This window comes from Camelus dromedarius, chromosome 9 (genome assembly GCF_036321535.1).
Source record: "Camelus dromedarius isolate mCamDro1 chromosome 9, mCamDro1.pat, whole genome shotgun sequence".
In the NCBI taxonomy this organism is placed as follows: Eukaryota; Metazoa; Chordata; class Mammalia; order Artiodactyla; family Camelidae; genus Camelus; species Camelus dromedarius.
The window spans coordinates 18,292,411-18,308,693 of NC_087444.1; the positions used below are offsets into that span (position 1 = coordinate 18,292,411).

Sequence of the window (16,283 nt, forward strand, 5' to 3'; positions counted from 1 at the left end):
GATAGCACTAAAAGCCACCTGCGAGGAACATTCCTGCCAACTTAATCCACGTCTGACAAATAAAGTGATTCTTCAGCAGCTTTACTTTGGAAAACAGACAAAGTGGGAGGGAAAGAGGATTCTTTCTTGACAGGGTCAGTTTATGTTGGAAAGACCAGACTTTTTTTTTAATTATCAGAAATTCAACTACCTTTAATTTTTCTCGTTCTATTTTATTGGTCCGTTACTTGGAATAATACAGAATAACCCTACATAAGATTTTTCTTTGTTACCAAGCACAAGTAGAATTTCTACACAAGACACTGTGGTAGTTAAATCAATTTTCCTTTGGTTACTTAGATCAAGTTAATGCAAGGGAAAGTAGATATTTTCTTAGAATTTCAGCAAATCTAGGTTGCCCACTTGAAGTGGCAAAAATCCAAGGCTGGACTTTCCTGTGGGGAGAAGTGGGTCAGGATTTGATAGCAGGAATAATTGACAGATCTTTTGTAGAATAGTGAAAAAATTAACCAGCAGCTGCTCCTTGCATTGAACTATAGGGTGTGTCTCACATCAGCTCTATCAAGCTTTTTAAATGAAAGAAATATAGCAGGTGATTTCTTAAATAATTAGCATTTTTATGGCTTGTGATTCTAATAAACACCTTTGAGTTTAAAGTCGCCTTTTGTTCTGAGCTTCTAATTACTTGCTGAGACACTCACTCACTTTTGAAGAAGATCCTCAGACTCAAACCGTTTGTTCTTTGAAAGTGAGCCCTCAGCTTTCTGTCTCCCACATATTAATATAATGAAATAAAAGACACCCATTCACTCGGTAAATTCGGTTCTTCTTGGTTTTGAAACTGGAATCTCACTCAATTCTTTTTTATTTGCAGAACTTCCTTATGGCTGGGAGAAAATAGAGGACCCTCAGTACGGGACATACTATGTTGAGTAAGTGTCTTACCTCAGTGAATGTTCTCCCAAACGTTTTCCTTTCATTGCACACCGTTCAGGGATGCTGAATGCAGCACTTTATGCTTCTGCAAGCCAACTTTCGGGTTTTGCCACCAGGGGAGTGAGAAGATAGGGACAGTGAGCATTTATTTCACTGACTCTGGGCTCCCTAGAAGTTGGCTTTGAAGTAAGTAGAGAGAGCTGGGGAAACTTGCCCAGATGATTAATAGCTGGATTGTTATCATTACTACCACAGCCTCTAAAGAGAAAAGTAGTAGCTAGAAAACTGAAATAAGGGCACTGGACTAGGTGAGCTATTAAGGTCACTTTCAACACTACACCTGCATGGTTCTGAAGCAGTGGAAGGACTTTAAGGGTATCGTACCATAATGATCCAGAGTTTTGACGTATATGATTAAAAGCGTTCTCTTTTTCATGGAGTTAATCAAAGAAAACTTAGTATTCTTCTGGAGGGTGAAAGTTGCTTCTCACACAGCTGTTATGGTTAAATTTAAACACAAATCTGTGTTGGAATAGAGCATCAGACACCTGCCTGTGTTAGCCAGTGAAATTAGGATAACGCCAACATCTAATTTTTCTTTCCTTTTCTTCATTTATCTAACTGCTACATTGTTGTGATTGCTGGGATTGCCTTCTTTCCAGATGCTGTAGATAGAATTTTTTTAAAGTATATTTTATTTCATTTATTTCTAGGGGGGGGGAGGTAATTAGGTTTACTTATTTATTTTATTTTTAGAGGAGGTACTTGGGATTGAATGTAGATAGAATTTTGACCTCAGGCATTTAGTACCAGGCAAATAATTGCATCAGAAACTACTTACCTGGAAACTAGGAATCTGCACCAACTGCCTAGGCAGTGAGGGCAAAATGATACTATTACCTGGAAAAATAGCAGACATGAGAATCTTCTAGTCTTACGATCGCTTATTAGTTTTTCATCACTTTTTGCCGTAAACCAATGCCACTTCCCTAAAGTAAGTAACTGAGTGCTGTTGTAACTCTTAACCTTTAATGTGTAAGTTGTTACTTGAGTCACTGTGGTTAGAGATTTTTGGAATCATTTCTTAAGATCTAACTTGTACCCTAAGAAAATGATGCAGTTTGACCCTTAAATATATAAATTAACAGTGTCACTATTTTGGTACCATTGAAAGGTTATGTTATGGGGGGAGGGTATAGCTCAGTAGTAGAACGCATGCTTAGCAAGCACGAGGTGATGGGTTCGATCCCCAGTACCTCCAGTCAAATAAAAAAGTAAATAAACCTAATTACCTCCCCCCCAAAAACAACAAAAACAAACAAAAAAAGAAAGGTTATGTTAATTTAATTTCCATTGTGTTACTTAATATCTTTCTGATACTGTAATGGGAAAAGTATACAGCAGCTCTTTTGTTACTTTTTCTAAAGCATATTTAGTGTTAAAAGGAGAAAAACATTTTTCAAGTCAAAGGGATATTTGAAGGCTAGGAGAAAAGAATTTGGGGGATATTTTCCCCCTCTAATAGTCTATTTAAATTGGGTTTCAGTCAACTATTATTTGCCACTAACACTGCTGAACATTTCTGAGATAATGATTCTCATCCTCATTATCCATTCCAAGTGAATTTGAATACATGGTCAAGAGGTGAAAGTCATTTGCCTATGATAAAATCTTGGGCTAAAATGATCTGATTCTCATTAAACAAGGATGTACTAATATTGAAGCAACTTGAGGGCAAATCCTGAAGTGACCTGCTCCCAGCTGTCATGGAGGTATGTGAAATAGCCTGATTAGAAGCAACAGCAGTGGCAGCGATGTGATTTTGTATGATTGTTCCCAGAACGAGCTCATTTTATAAGAGGGTAATTTATTAGATTAAGGAAGAGCAGGCTGTTCTCAAGATGCACATTAGTATGGATTCAGCTGAACTTTGTGGAGTGTGGCTTGATTCCCAGATTAGTTAGGCTTTGAATCTCAACTATAGTAATCTGTAGTGAGTTTACTGATGGAGATAAAAAGCTGTTACTTGAATGGCTACTCTTTGGCTCTCTTAGTTTGTCAAACCAGATGGCACAATGATTGCTTTTGGCAGGAGCCTTGTAGTAGTAACACCAACTGCAATGACAGGTCTTTTTGGTAAGTATTTATTTTAGAAGATGAGATTCTGAAATGGATTAATTAATTTTTGAAAATAAAATTGTTCCCAAAATTTAATGGCAAGCCTTCCATAAGATTGCTTATATATTTAGAAATGTCTTATTTTATTGAATTAACCATCTTGATGCAGTTAGGTGACAAAGTCAAAATATACATCTGCTTTAATATCTCAGCTCTTCATGAAGCTTAATGATCTTGTTTGTTGAGATGAAATCTTTAAATCCATATATTATACACAAAATTTCAATACAGAGGAGATTGCAAATTATTTGTTATATTATATATTTAATCATGCTTGTTTGGCACCCTTGTTTAATTTATCTGATAATCTGTTATATTCTCCTCTCTTACTTCCCATAGCTAGTTATATAGTAAACAAAATCTGTTAATATTATGGGTATAAGTAACTAAATGAAAAGGAAAGTATTCTTACTGTTTTGTTTTGGGGTTTGGGTGGCATTTTAATCTGGGTAGTCTAAGGTGACAGATGCAATTACTCCTTTCACTAAAATCTTACATTCTTTTGTCAGCGAATTTTCAGGAAAAAGATTACTCATTTGCATACTTCTACTCTCTTCTCCCACGCATTACAAAGAGTATGAATACAAATTACTACTTTTTTATGTTCTAATGCCTGGGTGGCAAAGTGAGTCATTCTTGCAGATGACGTTAAAGTGAGCCAAGGTTCTTTCTAAACAGGTTTATTCTTTTTCTAAGTGTCAGTTTCTAGTTGTTTTATTTTTTCAAGAATATGTAAAATATTAGTACCTAATACATAACTTTTAAAAACGGTACCTAACTTAATACCAAAGATCTTCTGTTTCACAGAGGGTTAGCCAGTTAACTCAATTGATAAGGTACCCCCTCATAGCATGAAACAGAAACATGTTTGGGTTTTAGTGAAAGCAGAACTCAATGTCAAGTAGAACTTGCCATATTTAGAGCCCTGAAACTAAAGAACTGTCTGTGGCAGAGTAGATAATGCCTGTAGAAGCATAAAGGCATAGAGAGGCATACTCAGAGGCTAGCATACCTTGCCATAAGGGTTTTTTTTTTTTTTTTTTCGGTCCCTGCTGCCCCCTCCTCCATCACCATGAGTGTTCACAAATGGCACAGTAAATATCCAAGTTTTACAACTACTTACATATAGATTTTGTAATTTTCAGCCCATCTGAAGACAATCATAATCTGAAACTCTCATGATTTGATGTTTAATTATTGGTATTCACTCATGTCACTTGTTAAAAAGAATTCTACTGGAAAATGCATAGTTTTTGGCTAAAATCTATTTGTACTGTGGAAGCACTCGAATATAATTCTCCTTGCTTCTATGTATTAGATATATTTGTGATCTCAAACATCTTTTGTACAATAGTTGCATTCTTAACCAACTTACTTAACTGACCTCCGGAATAACCAATGCTCAGTTCCCTCATAAAACATGCTCTTGTCCATAGTGTATTGAATACTGTTGGCTAATATCCTATCCCCTTAGACTTAGGTTGTAATTCTGTAATTAATTATTATATATTAATATATAATAATTATTATATAAAATATAATATATATTATATATTTTGAAGAAATTTAAGTGTGAAAGAATTGTTCTGTGATACAGTTTGGTAAAGGCTAGTCACTTTCTTAGTTGCTGCTACATTGATATGGATGAGTCAGTTGGAAAAATAATAGTAAAATTCCAGAAGACTTCTTAGACTTCTTCAAAAGTGTCTTGACAGCTGTTTCACTTTAGAGAAACTTGGATGCTTCCTACCATTAACTGCCTTTAAAAAAATTAACTGGTTAATTATCAACAGTTCTGATAATATCATGTATGAGGGCTTCTACTATGGTTTGGGAAACTGTTATTAGCTACATTGGGAACGTTTGTAAAGAAGTTATTGTAAATACTTAGCAGCTTTGACTTCTAGGCATCTTCTAGGCCCTTCTTTAGTTTCCAGAAGCCCCTTACATGATGACCTTTCAGTGTCTTTGGGTTCCACAGCTTAAAGGTACATATTTGTCCCTTAACCTTTATTGATGGAACAGTATGATGGTCTATTTTAAAATACGTAATTCTTTCCTATTAAACTGAAATGCACATTTTTCTACATTTTACAGTCACCTTAACCAGAAAACCCAGTTTGAAAATCCAGTGGAAGAAGCCAAAAGGAAAAAGCAGTTAGGACAGGCTGATACTGGGTCTTCAAAACCAGGTAGAACTTTTACCTTTATCTTCTCTTCTAAAATAACGTGTGAAGTTTATATGCTGAAATAATGGAAGTGAGTTTAAATTTTTTATTGTCAGGGCTTTGAAATTGAACAGAGGTCTAATTTATGTCACTGTAGAGATATGAATAATCTGAATAAAACATCCAGACATTTTGAAAATCCTGAGATATTTTTCTCATGCTGCTTATAAAGAAAGTATGAAATTGTTGGGAGAAGGGATTGAATAGCTTTGTTGTGGGTTTGAGATTTTTATGTGAAGACTGGATTGTTTCCTGGTGTTTAAGGCTAATAAGCCAATATGAAATCTCTAATTCATTATGAGCATCTCCCAAGTTAATTGCTTACTTTAACATCAGTAATCATTCAGGATTCTTCATTAACTGCTATGAACAAATACTAAATAATAAATAAACCCACTATATTATTTGCCTACATCATTGATTCTCAAGTGGGATGGCAGGGTATTAGTAATATCAGATCATTTCTGGAACATTTGAAAAATACATAGGTCCTGAGATTTTGGTAAGCCTAGCCATGTGTATTTTGAAAGAGCTGCCTGGGAATTTCTTATATCCTACTCATCCTTACTCATTTCCTCCCCTCTAATTCTTCCCCCTCTGGTCATTAATAACCAGCAGTCTCTATGGTCATATTGTATTAATCTAGTAGATTCTTCACTTCTGTTGCCAAGGAGAGAAACAGTTTTTTCTTATAACTACTTTTTAAAAAACATAGCCTCTTCCCTTAAGTTTTGCATTTGATTTAGCAAACCTTTTAAGTTAACAAATATTTTTGAGCACTTACTGTATACCCAGTGCTTTGCTAAGCACATGGTATTAAAAAATGATTAAGAGTAAGAAAGGTCTTGCCCTCAAGAGTTCAGTCTAAAACAGGAAACTAATAGTTACAATATATGGTGATAGGTGCTATCCTGTACTAGTAGTTAAATGTGCAGGGGTGGAACAGGTTTGCATTCCACCTTGGATAAGTTTTATAAACTCTTTGTGTCTGTTTCCTCATCTATAAAGTAGGAATAATAGTTGTTCTTACCTCTTATGGTGGTTCTGAGTATGCAAATCAGCACATGTAAAGTGCTTACAAATACACATCTGGCACACGGTGACCAGTAAATGATGGCTTTCATTGTTATTAACAGAGATGTACAAGGTACAGTGGTGGCATAAAGAAGGGAGTGCTTAACTTTGTTTTGGTAGAGGAAGTCAAAGGGGCAAGAGAACTTGCAAAACAGACATATCTGAACTGGGTCTGGAAGTGTCAGGAAAAGTTAAATCAGGCAGATAAAAATTTTAGAAGAGCAAGAAGGCATACTAGGTAGAAGGAACAAAATACATAAAATCATAGAAGTATGAAATGGTGGTCCAGGGGTCAGAGGACAGATACAAATGTCCAGAGCATAGGGTATTGTAGGATAGTAATGAGGATGAGGTTGTGAGGCTAGGCAGCCATGAGAGGAGATGAGTTTCAAAGAGAAGTTGAGTGTTTTTGTCACATGGTGCTGAAAAGTCAAGAAAGGTGAAAATTGGAAAGTATACATTGGACTTAACAATATGGAGGTCAGTTGTTACTCTAGCAAGAGCCAAGGGAAGAATGAAATAAAATTACAATAGAATAAAGAGGGGATGGGAGGTATAGAAGTGAAGACAGTGGGTTTAGCTAACTATTTTGGTAGCTCTGACTGTGAAAGAGAGTAGACAGAGGACATGACCTGAAAGAGAAACATGAATCCCCATTTTACACATAAAGAAGCAAACTTTAGTAAAAATTAAGCCACTTGCTTAGAATCATAGTGAGTGTCAGGCTAGAATTTGAACCTAGTTTTACCAACTTCAGATTCACAGTTCTTTGTGTTATAACATGTAGTTCTGAATGCCCGTGTCTTCCATGGCACATATCAAGGGAGATCTTCTCTCCCTTATGAACTCTAAGCTCCTTGAAGGCAGGAACCATGTGTTTTATTAATTTAGATAGCCAGGCATTCTCCTATGAGCTGGTCATTAAAAGGAGAGTAATAATTCAGCACTGGTTTTTCAGGAGCTCACAACTTAGTCAAGGAAATAGACACATAATTTTAGTACAGTATCATAATAGAGATGTAAACAATAGTGTTGGAACAAAGGAGAGAGAAATTAAATCTGACTGTGGGAGAGAAGGAAAGGCTTCCTAGAAATGATAGAAGTTATGTTAGTCCTTGAAGGATAATAGCTACCATTTGTAGAGATACTGAGTGAAGTGCTGAACTAGATACTTTATATACAGCATTTCATTTAAGCCTCAAAATACTGCTGCAAGGTTATTAATATTATTTTCCCCATCCAGATGCCTTGGTGGCATCGAGTTACAGTTGTCTAATGAGTCCATCTAAGGGATATACTTGCCACAGGGACAGAGGTAGTCAGGTTTGTGAACCTCCTTCCTTAGACAGCCTGTATGGGTTTGTGTGTATCTACATGTATTGGGCACTTACTATTTGCCAAGCATTGTTTCTCATGCTTTGTATGTATTACCTAATTTAATCCCTGTAACAATGCCATGAATTAAGTACTATTATCTGCATTTTATATATGAGGCAACTGAGACTTAAAAAGGTTAAATAACATTCCAGGATCACTCAACTAAATCACAGAGCTTGGATTTAAAATCAGGACTGTTAGACTCAACGATAGTTTCTTTCTTCCTTTCTTATTCTCACTTTTCTTATTTTTCCTTTTTGTTGTTGTTGTTGTTCTTACTTTTTTTTTTATTTGGGGGGAGAAGGTAATTAAGTTTTTATTTTTTTTTTTAGTGGAAGTTCTGGGAAACTGAACTCAGGACCTTGTGCATGCTAGGCAGACACTCTACCACTAGGCTATACCCTCTCCCCATTGCTTTTCTATGATAAGATATTATGATAAGATCTACTTCTGACCAACTTTTAATTGGCTTTGGCTGTTTTCTTAGTAGTTTCTCAAATTAGGTGTTTACCAGAACTTTCTCTCCCTCTTTACTGTTTGCATATCTTGGAGCTCATCCCTTATGGGCTGATTTTCTGGTGTAGCTCTCGGAAGCCAGTCTTATCCTGATATTCATGGGGACTAAAGCATGGGATAGCTCACCAGAAATATCTCAATATTTGATGTAAAAATGAGAAAGGTACATTTCATCAAAGATATTTTTCTCAAGTGCCTAAGTACACAGTAGCTAAACAAATGATCTTATCTACACAGTCTGATGGGCAGCCCTAGCGGGCAGTCATCATTAAGCTGAATAACTGAATGGACTTTGAGCATGTCAAATAATTTTTTTAAGTAATATTTTATTCAGAGATGAGCTGCTAGTTAGAATGTCAGAGGCTCATCAGGAGCTCAGCAATGCCCAGAGGTATCACCACAAGCAGGCTGGCTGTCCGCATTCAGAGGCCTCACAAAATGGTATTTACTGCGGTGGCTGCACTGCTGTTTGGAGTCTAGTTCTCTACTTTGAGAAGCCCAAAAAAGCTATTTTTTTTTTTTTTTTTTTAGTGTCAAGTACTTGTATTTGTAAGAAATCAGAAAATCTGGGGAGAACGTAACAAATAAAGTAGACCTATTCCCACCCCACACCTGTCTTTATCAGTATTTCCAGGGCTGCCCTGTCTCTTAAAGGAGCCGTGTACGTACTGCATCATCTATGCAACCATGCAGAGCAGACCCAAGGATTGCTCCTTTATAACTGACAAGCTTTAAGGCATGCCTCTTAGAACACTTTGCTAAGAGGGCAGCAACAGATACACATAGTTAACCCTGCACTTGAGACTAGTGCCAAATATGGTCTAAATATGAAACAAGTCACCATTGTTCATTTGAGTCATTAAGGAAATGAGCATCAAAACCACAGTGAGAGACCATTCTACGAATACTGGAAGGGCTATAACCAAAAGTGCAGACAGTAGCAAGTGTTTGCAAGGATGTGGAGAAATTGGAACTCTCATACATTGATGGTGGAAATGTAAAATAGTGCAGCCACTTTGGAAAAGTTTGGCAGTCCTTCAAAATGTTAAACATAGTCACAGTATGTTTATGGTAACTGCTGCAGTTCCACTCCCAATATAATCCTAAGAGGAATGAAAATATTTACCCACATAAAACCTTGTATGTGAGTGTTCATAGCAACTTTATTCATATTCAGAATAGCCAGAAAGTGTAAACAACCCAAATATCCATCACCTGATAAATGGGTAAAATGTGATACATTTACACAGTTCCTGTACAGAGGAATATTACTTGGCAATAAAAAAGGAATAAAGTACTAACACATGCTACAACACAATGAACCTCATAAAAAGTATGCCAGGTGAAATAAACCATTCAAAAGACCACAGATTATATGATTCCATTTATATTAAATGTCCAGATTGGGCAAATCTATAGATAGCAAGTAGATGAGTGGTTGCCTAAGACCAGGGTGTGAAGGCGGGTTGGGGAGAAGTGAGGAGCGACGGCTAATGGGCATGAGGACTTCTTTGGCGTGTGAGAGGAGGAGGATAATGTGCTAAAATTAGATTATGGTGATGGTTACAAATCATTGACTTGTACCCTTAAGTGGCTGAATTCTATCACATGTGGACTGTATCTCAGTAAAGTTGTTAAAAAGTGATTTGTCCAGAAAGTTTAAGCCACTTTTTTAAAAGATTATTTAAACAATGCTTTTTAAATTATAAACCTGTACAATCTGATCCCTATGGTTTTCATAAGTGCCGAGTGGAAGAGAGGAGGGAACGTTTCTGGGGAAGAGAAGGGAGGTAGCATTTGCAAGTATGGATCACTTTTAGCTGTAGGATCATCAGAGGAAACCTCTAAAAATAGGCTTTTTAAAGAAGCTGTGCTTATTTTTTTTTCCTAAAGTATCCACTAAACATGAGTAAAAGAGAAAGAGGCATGAGGCTATTTACTCATAGTGCAAGAATTTGCTTCTCTCATCAGATATAAATTAGAGGCTACAGAAAGCCCGAGTTGTGAATTATAAAAAGTTCTCGATGTACTCTCCTTTCTAAGTCTGTGACAGTTGCCTTCATCTTCCTAGTATAGTGTTTTCTACATAGAGCTCAGTAGCTGCTTTATTCAAATGAAATGTACAGCTGAATGAATGCCCAAAGCTTTTTAGGAATTTAATAATAAAAGTTGTCCCTGAGGTATGTCATTTTGACTTCATATAAAAGACTCTTTGGGATGAGAAAAAGTAAGTACAAACAAGGCAGTGAGGAGGAGGTAAAATAGATTCTTTTACCTTTCAAATAACATAGACAGGTCCTCTAAAAGAGAAATGATTCATTGGTTAAGTTTTTTTTTTTTCAGTGATTTAGGTTATGAATTCAAATTCTAACTGTTCTATAACACTAGATTCTCTCTTATTTTCTTTCTCTTATGGTTTGTTATATTTAAGTTATATAGATTAACTTGGAGATTAGCTTTGAGGGATGTATTCATTGTAATTATTTTTGTTTCTCATTTTCCCACAGATACGGAAAAATCACACTTTACTCGAGATCCATCCCAGCTTAAAGGCATCCTTGTTCGAGCATCACTGAAAAAAAGCACAATGGGATTTGGTTTTACCATTATTGGTGGAGATAGGCCTGATGAGTTCCTACAAGTGAAAAATGTGCTGAAAGATGGTCCTGCAGCTCAGGATGGGAAAATTGCACCAGGTAACAGATTTTTCAGAATTACTTGAAGAATTGTGATACTATAACAAAAATTATAGTGCAAATGTATATATATTATACATATGTAATTTATATATAACAAGTATATTAATAGCTATGTACATATGTATCATGTATAATTTACATATATGTAAATGAGAGAGAGAACTAAATTATGCAAGTGAAGAAGGAGATTCCTATATTAAAATAGTTTATCTTCTAAACTAAGTGCATGCTAGTTTTGAGGGAGGGTCATTTTTGCAGATAAGAGGAAACTTAGTGAAAACATTTTTATTAATTTTTTAGTCTGTATAATTTTGAGATAACTCTTTGGCTGTACTAAGCTATAGACTTATTAACCATCTCAGAAAACTATTTGATTATTTGATTTTCTTTGATTATATAGGGTAATTTTGGAGTTGGTTAATATTTACCTATAATCTTTTTTGAAAAATGATCCATTGTGGTGTTTATAGTGATTCTGAGTAAATTGTTATATCCCAAGGTTTTTCCCCAAGTTGATTTTTTTTTTTGCTTCTGTGAGGCTGTTAATAAAAATTAAACTGCTATGTTAAGAATTATAGACAATAATATTACCATTTTACAGAGCTGTACAAATTTGTCTTTTACATAGTTCTCCCAAAGTCTTTACTTGATAATTGGTAGATATTTTTATGTGGCTGGCAGCTTTTATGGCTGAGGGGGTTAGAGGAAGTTTAAGACTAGTTACTGATTATGGGGAAGGTTTAAATACTTTTTTCCAGAAAGATTTTAGTATTCCACTGAGGTTGCTTCTTACAGTTTGCTAGACTTTTCTAATCTGTTTTTTCACACACCATGTGTAAATACCATTTGGACAGTTCAATTGTCATCTTACTTTTAATGGCACATATGAACTTATTTTCAGTCAGGATATGAGATCTCTCATATTATGCTTCCCCATTTAGGTGATAGAAACTTAAAACAAGGAAGCTTAAAATAATCAAAAGTTATAAAGAAAAATTTTTAGCTCTCCTTTATTATTTTATAAAATTAACAATTGCTGGGGATTAAAATTAATCATAAGGTTTTTTTCTAAGTCTTCAATTTTGACTTTTTTGTGTTTTGTCTATGAAACACATCTTGTAGTTATTGTATATGCTGTCAGGATTTTATGGTGTAAATTCAGATTTGCCTAAAACTGTTATTAATTTACATAGCAATGCAATACTTCCATAAAAATTCTGGGAACTTCGACCAGGGAGGAAAAATCAAAACTTTGTTTCTAATTAGTTTAATTTCAGTATCTTCTTGGATTTTGAAACAAATTTTAATGAACTAACATTTGTTTTTAACTACCGTTCATGTTGATTTTTCAAAGCCTACACGCAATCAGAACAATTTAAAGCACCTTTATTTGGCAATAACCTGTTAGATAATCATATTCTAATAAAAGCAGCAAATAGATGAGACATCAGAGGACAAATTTTAAAAGTTAAAGCTGAATTAAAAAACACACAACTGATGAATGTCAAGTGGTAATGACACTGCAACCAAAGTGGTCATAATAATGTAAAATGTGGAAAGCAAAACCAGCTTTTACAAGGATTAATTCAGCTGAATGTTTCAGCATCTTAAATAATATGTTCTTTGCTTGTGTTGAATTTTTTTGTTGCTTATTTCCCCTTTTGAAAACTGAATTACACTAAATTGAAAATCTCCGCACAAAAGAGTGCTAAAAGAAAATACACTCATAAGTAATTATTCTAACTTCAGCCCTACATTGTTCAAACTCGAATGAATTTTTCAGGACATTGTAACCAATGGTTACTTAAAATCAAGAAATAAGGTGCTATTTAAAGTTGTCTGTTTGTACAAGTAGCCAGTGGAGTTATTTGCTCCTCTTCTGTGTACTGAATACTGACTATAAGGTGCCCAGCTCTGTGTGACCACTGAGATATGTCTCATAGGATATACTAACAATGATAATATAAATTTGCAGCTACTTTTTAAAAGATTCACTTGTGCTTCAGGTTACAGCTCTTTACCACTAAGATAGTTAAGATTTTACACATTCATACATTCTTTTTAGAGAGGAGTCACAGAAGGGAGAATGACATGTCTGTGTTCAAAATCTAGCTTTTCAGTAGTTAATGTACTGTAAGAGGCTTCTAGAATTCAAATTGAGATGCTAAATAAATTTCAGTCATTTTTCTTCTCCCCCCACATAAAATTGCCTTATTTGGTGGTTTGAATATTTTTAACATGATTGTGTTTTACCAGGTGATGTAATTGTAGACATCAATGGCAGCTGTGTCCTTGGTCACACCCATGCAGATGTTGTCCAGATGTTTCAGCTGGTGCCTGTCAATCAGTATGTAAACCTCACTTTATGTCGTGGTTATCCACTTCCTGATGACAATGAAGATCCTGTTATGGACATTGTTGCTGCTATCCCTGTCATCAATGGACAGTCATTAACTAAGGGAGAGACTGGCATGAATACTCAGGATTTTAAGTCAGGAGCAGTGGTTCTGGACCAGAATGGAAAATCAGGACACACCTTGATCAGTGATCGTCTCAATGGACCATCAGATCTGAGCGAGCAGAGAGCATCTATGGCATCTTCAGGCAGCTCCCAGCCTGAACTAGTGACTATCCCTCTGATTAAGGGCCCCAAAGGCTTTGGGTTTGCAATTGCAGACAGCCCAACTGGACAGAAGGTGAAAATGATATTGGATAGTCAGTGGTGTCAAGGCCTACAGAAAGGGGATATAATTAAGGAAATTTACCACCAAAATGTGCAGAATTTAACACATCTCCAAGTGGTAGAGGTGCTAAAGCAGTTTCCAGTAGGTGCAGATGTACCATTGCTTATCTTAAGAGGAGGTGAGTAAAAGCACAGTAAGGAAAAATCTTCATTGTTCATGCATTTTTATCTGTTAATCATTCTTCCTTACAGGTCAGAATCTCTCTTTTCTCAGCAGACTTAACTGGTAATCGGTGTGCATTTTCCTTAAGGTCTCTCTGCTTCCATGAGCAGTATCTTTTGCAGCAGCTTTTTTAGTTATTAGTGGTTTCATTTGTGTCCATTATGGATTTCTTTCCCTCTATATTCTTTTAAAAATCTAATTTATGACTTTAATGATTAGAGAGAGTCACAACATGTGCTACTTCAAATGAAATATGTCCTCTTAATTTCGTTTTCTCTGCTGATGGCAATAATAGAAGTGGACTCTTTGAACCCATGGTACTTTATCTGGACCTCTGTAATGTACCAAAGATGCTTTGAAAGAGCTAGCATCTCTGTGAAGAAGCAAAACGTTGGATGGTGTGTTAATCTGTTCTGTAAAGCAATCATGATAGCTTGTGCTCATAAAGCTTTTATCTTAAGCTCAAGTATCTGTCCATAAATGTTAATTAAACCCCACAGTACTCATGCGAGAGAAACATAATTTTTATTTTCCAAGGTCATCAACTGTCTTGAACTGCTCCCAGACATAAATCCATTTCCAAAGACTAATCACAAAGTTGGGCTTTAATGGGCTTTTTAAAATCCATATCTGTGAATGACTAGTATTTTAAAGAATAAAATTTAGCCCTTCACACGTATCTCTCTGGCTTTTAGTTTTCATTTTTTGAGGCAAATGAGCAGTTTAACTTCACTGGGGTATTTTTCATTATTCTCATTTCTTTGAACTATTTTTGTTTCTTCTCCGGGTGACACAGGGGAATATGCTCAGAGTAGGTGCAGATCTCTTAGTGAGGGCTGGAGAGTTATTCAGAGTTCTGACAAATAAGAGCCCAGGGTTTGGTATTAAACGGGTTGGGTGTCAATTTCCTGCCTTGTTACCTGTTGGTTTGACGGTGTAGGAAAGTAATGTTAATCTATTTGAGTCTTCATTTACTTTATCTATAAAAAGGTAGTAACATTTATGTCTTAGGATTGTCATAAAAAACAAAATAATATGTGTATAATGTCTGGCATGTAGGATGTGTTGGACATAATTTACTAGCCTACTAAAAGCTGAATCTAGTTTTATCATAAACATGAGCAGTATTTGTGATCTGGAAATGCTTCCTCTGTTTTTAAAATGTGGCTCATTTTTTTTAAGGTCCTCCTTCACCAACTAAAACTGCCAAAATGGTGAGTATACCACGGTCCTCAAATGCTTCTTCCCACCACGTGGAGAGAGCCGCTCACAGTGGTGGCAATTGCAGACTGGAGAGGTCGGGGGGCGTTCTGCCCTGGGCTTCTACTCTAGCGAAGCATGTGAGTTAGAAAAAGCCCGCTAGAAAGGAGGTGTGCTCTCCTGGTGAAGTATTACTGTTGGAGGAATATTAGAGGCCTGTACTACCAATAGTTCTGTCCTCTAGGTAGTAAAATGTGGACACATTAAAGTGCCTATTGATCAGTCCTTTTACTTTCTTCATTTTTGTTTCAGAGGAGCAAGGGGAAGAAATAGCTAACTAGACAGAGATATCTACAAAGAGAAGATGTCGTAGTTGCACATAAGGTCATGGGGACTGTAAATGCCCACTTAAGACAACCTTCTGATGTTTAAGACTAAATAAGACTTTCTAGAGTCATTGTAGACTCTACTCAGTTTGTTTATCAAACTGAGAGGCTTTCAGATTTGAAACAGTGTTTGGCATTCTTCTAAATAACTGCCTATTTGAGGACCTGTATAGAGAATAAGATCGTAAAAGAAGGATGCACCAGATAATGCTATGAAAGAAACTGTGCCAGGTACACACGTGTAGCTACGTAAATATCCACAGTTACCTGGATGTGGCTATAAAGACAATTATGTAAATATCCTAATTTAGCTCTAGTTTGCATGATTTGGAGTCTATCATCTGAAAGCTAAAAGATGGTCTTCCATAACCATAAACCATAGGCTACTTAACAAAAGACCATCAGATATGCAATGGATTAATTCTCTGTGGCCCACCAAATACGGTGCTCTGCAGATTTGCTGTTTCATGGATCAAAAGGAAAGAAACACGCAGCATTTAATAGACTGTACCAGTTAGATGCGGTGTGAACAGAAATTCTTTTTGTCTCTTCAGTTAAAATTGTGCCATATTTTTCTCCATTTCTCTGGCCCCTCTGGTAATCATTTTTAACTCTTGCACTACCATGTCTGTTTATAAAGGATGCCAGTGCAGCCATGGTGACTGAATGCTTTGTAACTGATGAAAGTCTCTGATGCCCTCTCACTTCTTCTAGGACACAAGAGAAAAGGGAGACTGCTCCTGTCTCCCTGCCATCTGACTAGGTCTGGGTCAGGGAGGGGTC

The 16,283-nt window shown here is 35.9% G+C and overlaps 1 protein-coding gene across 4 annotated transcripts in view; it reads left to right on the plus strand.

The window, feature by feature from the left end:
• MAGI3 (membrane associated guanylate kinase, WW and PDZ domain containing 3) overlaps positions 1-16,283 on the plus strand; it is a 217,128-nt gene that overhangs the window by 166,036 nt on the left and 34,809 nt on the right. For all 4 annotated transcript variants that reach the window (XM_031457846.2, XM_031457845.2, XM_010976229.3 and 1 more), the window contains exons 7-11: positions 875-932; positions 5,212-5,306; positions 10,817-11,005; positions 13,265-13,870; positions 15,097-15,128. In XM_031457846.2, coding sequence (XP_031313706.1) covers positions 875-932; positions 5,212-5,306; positions 10,817-11,005; positions 13,265-13,870; positions 15,097-15,128 — 980 coding nt within the window. The remainder of the gene's footprint in view (positions 1-874; positions 933-5,211; positions 5,307-10,816; positions 11,006-13,264; positions 13,871-15,096; positions 15,129-16,283) is intronic.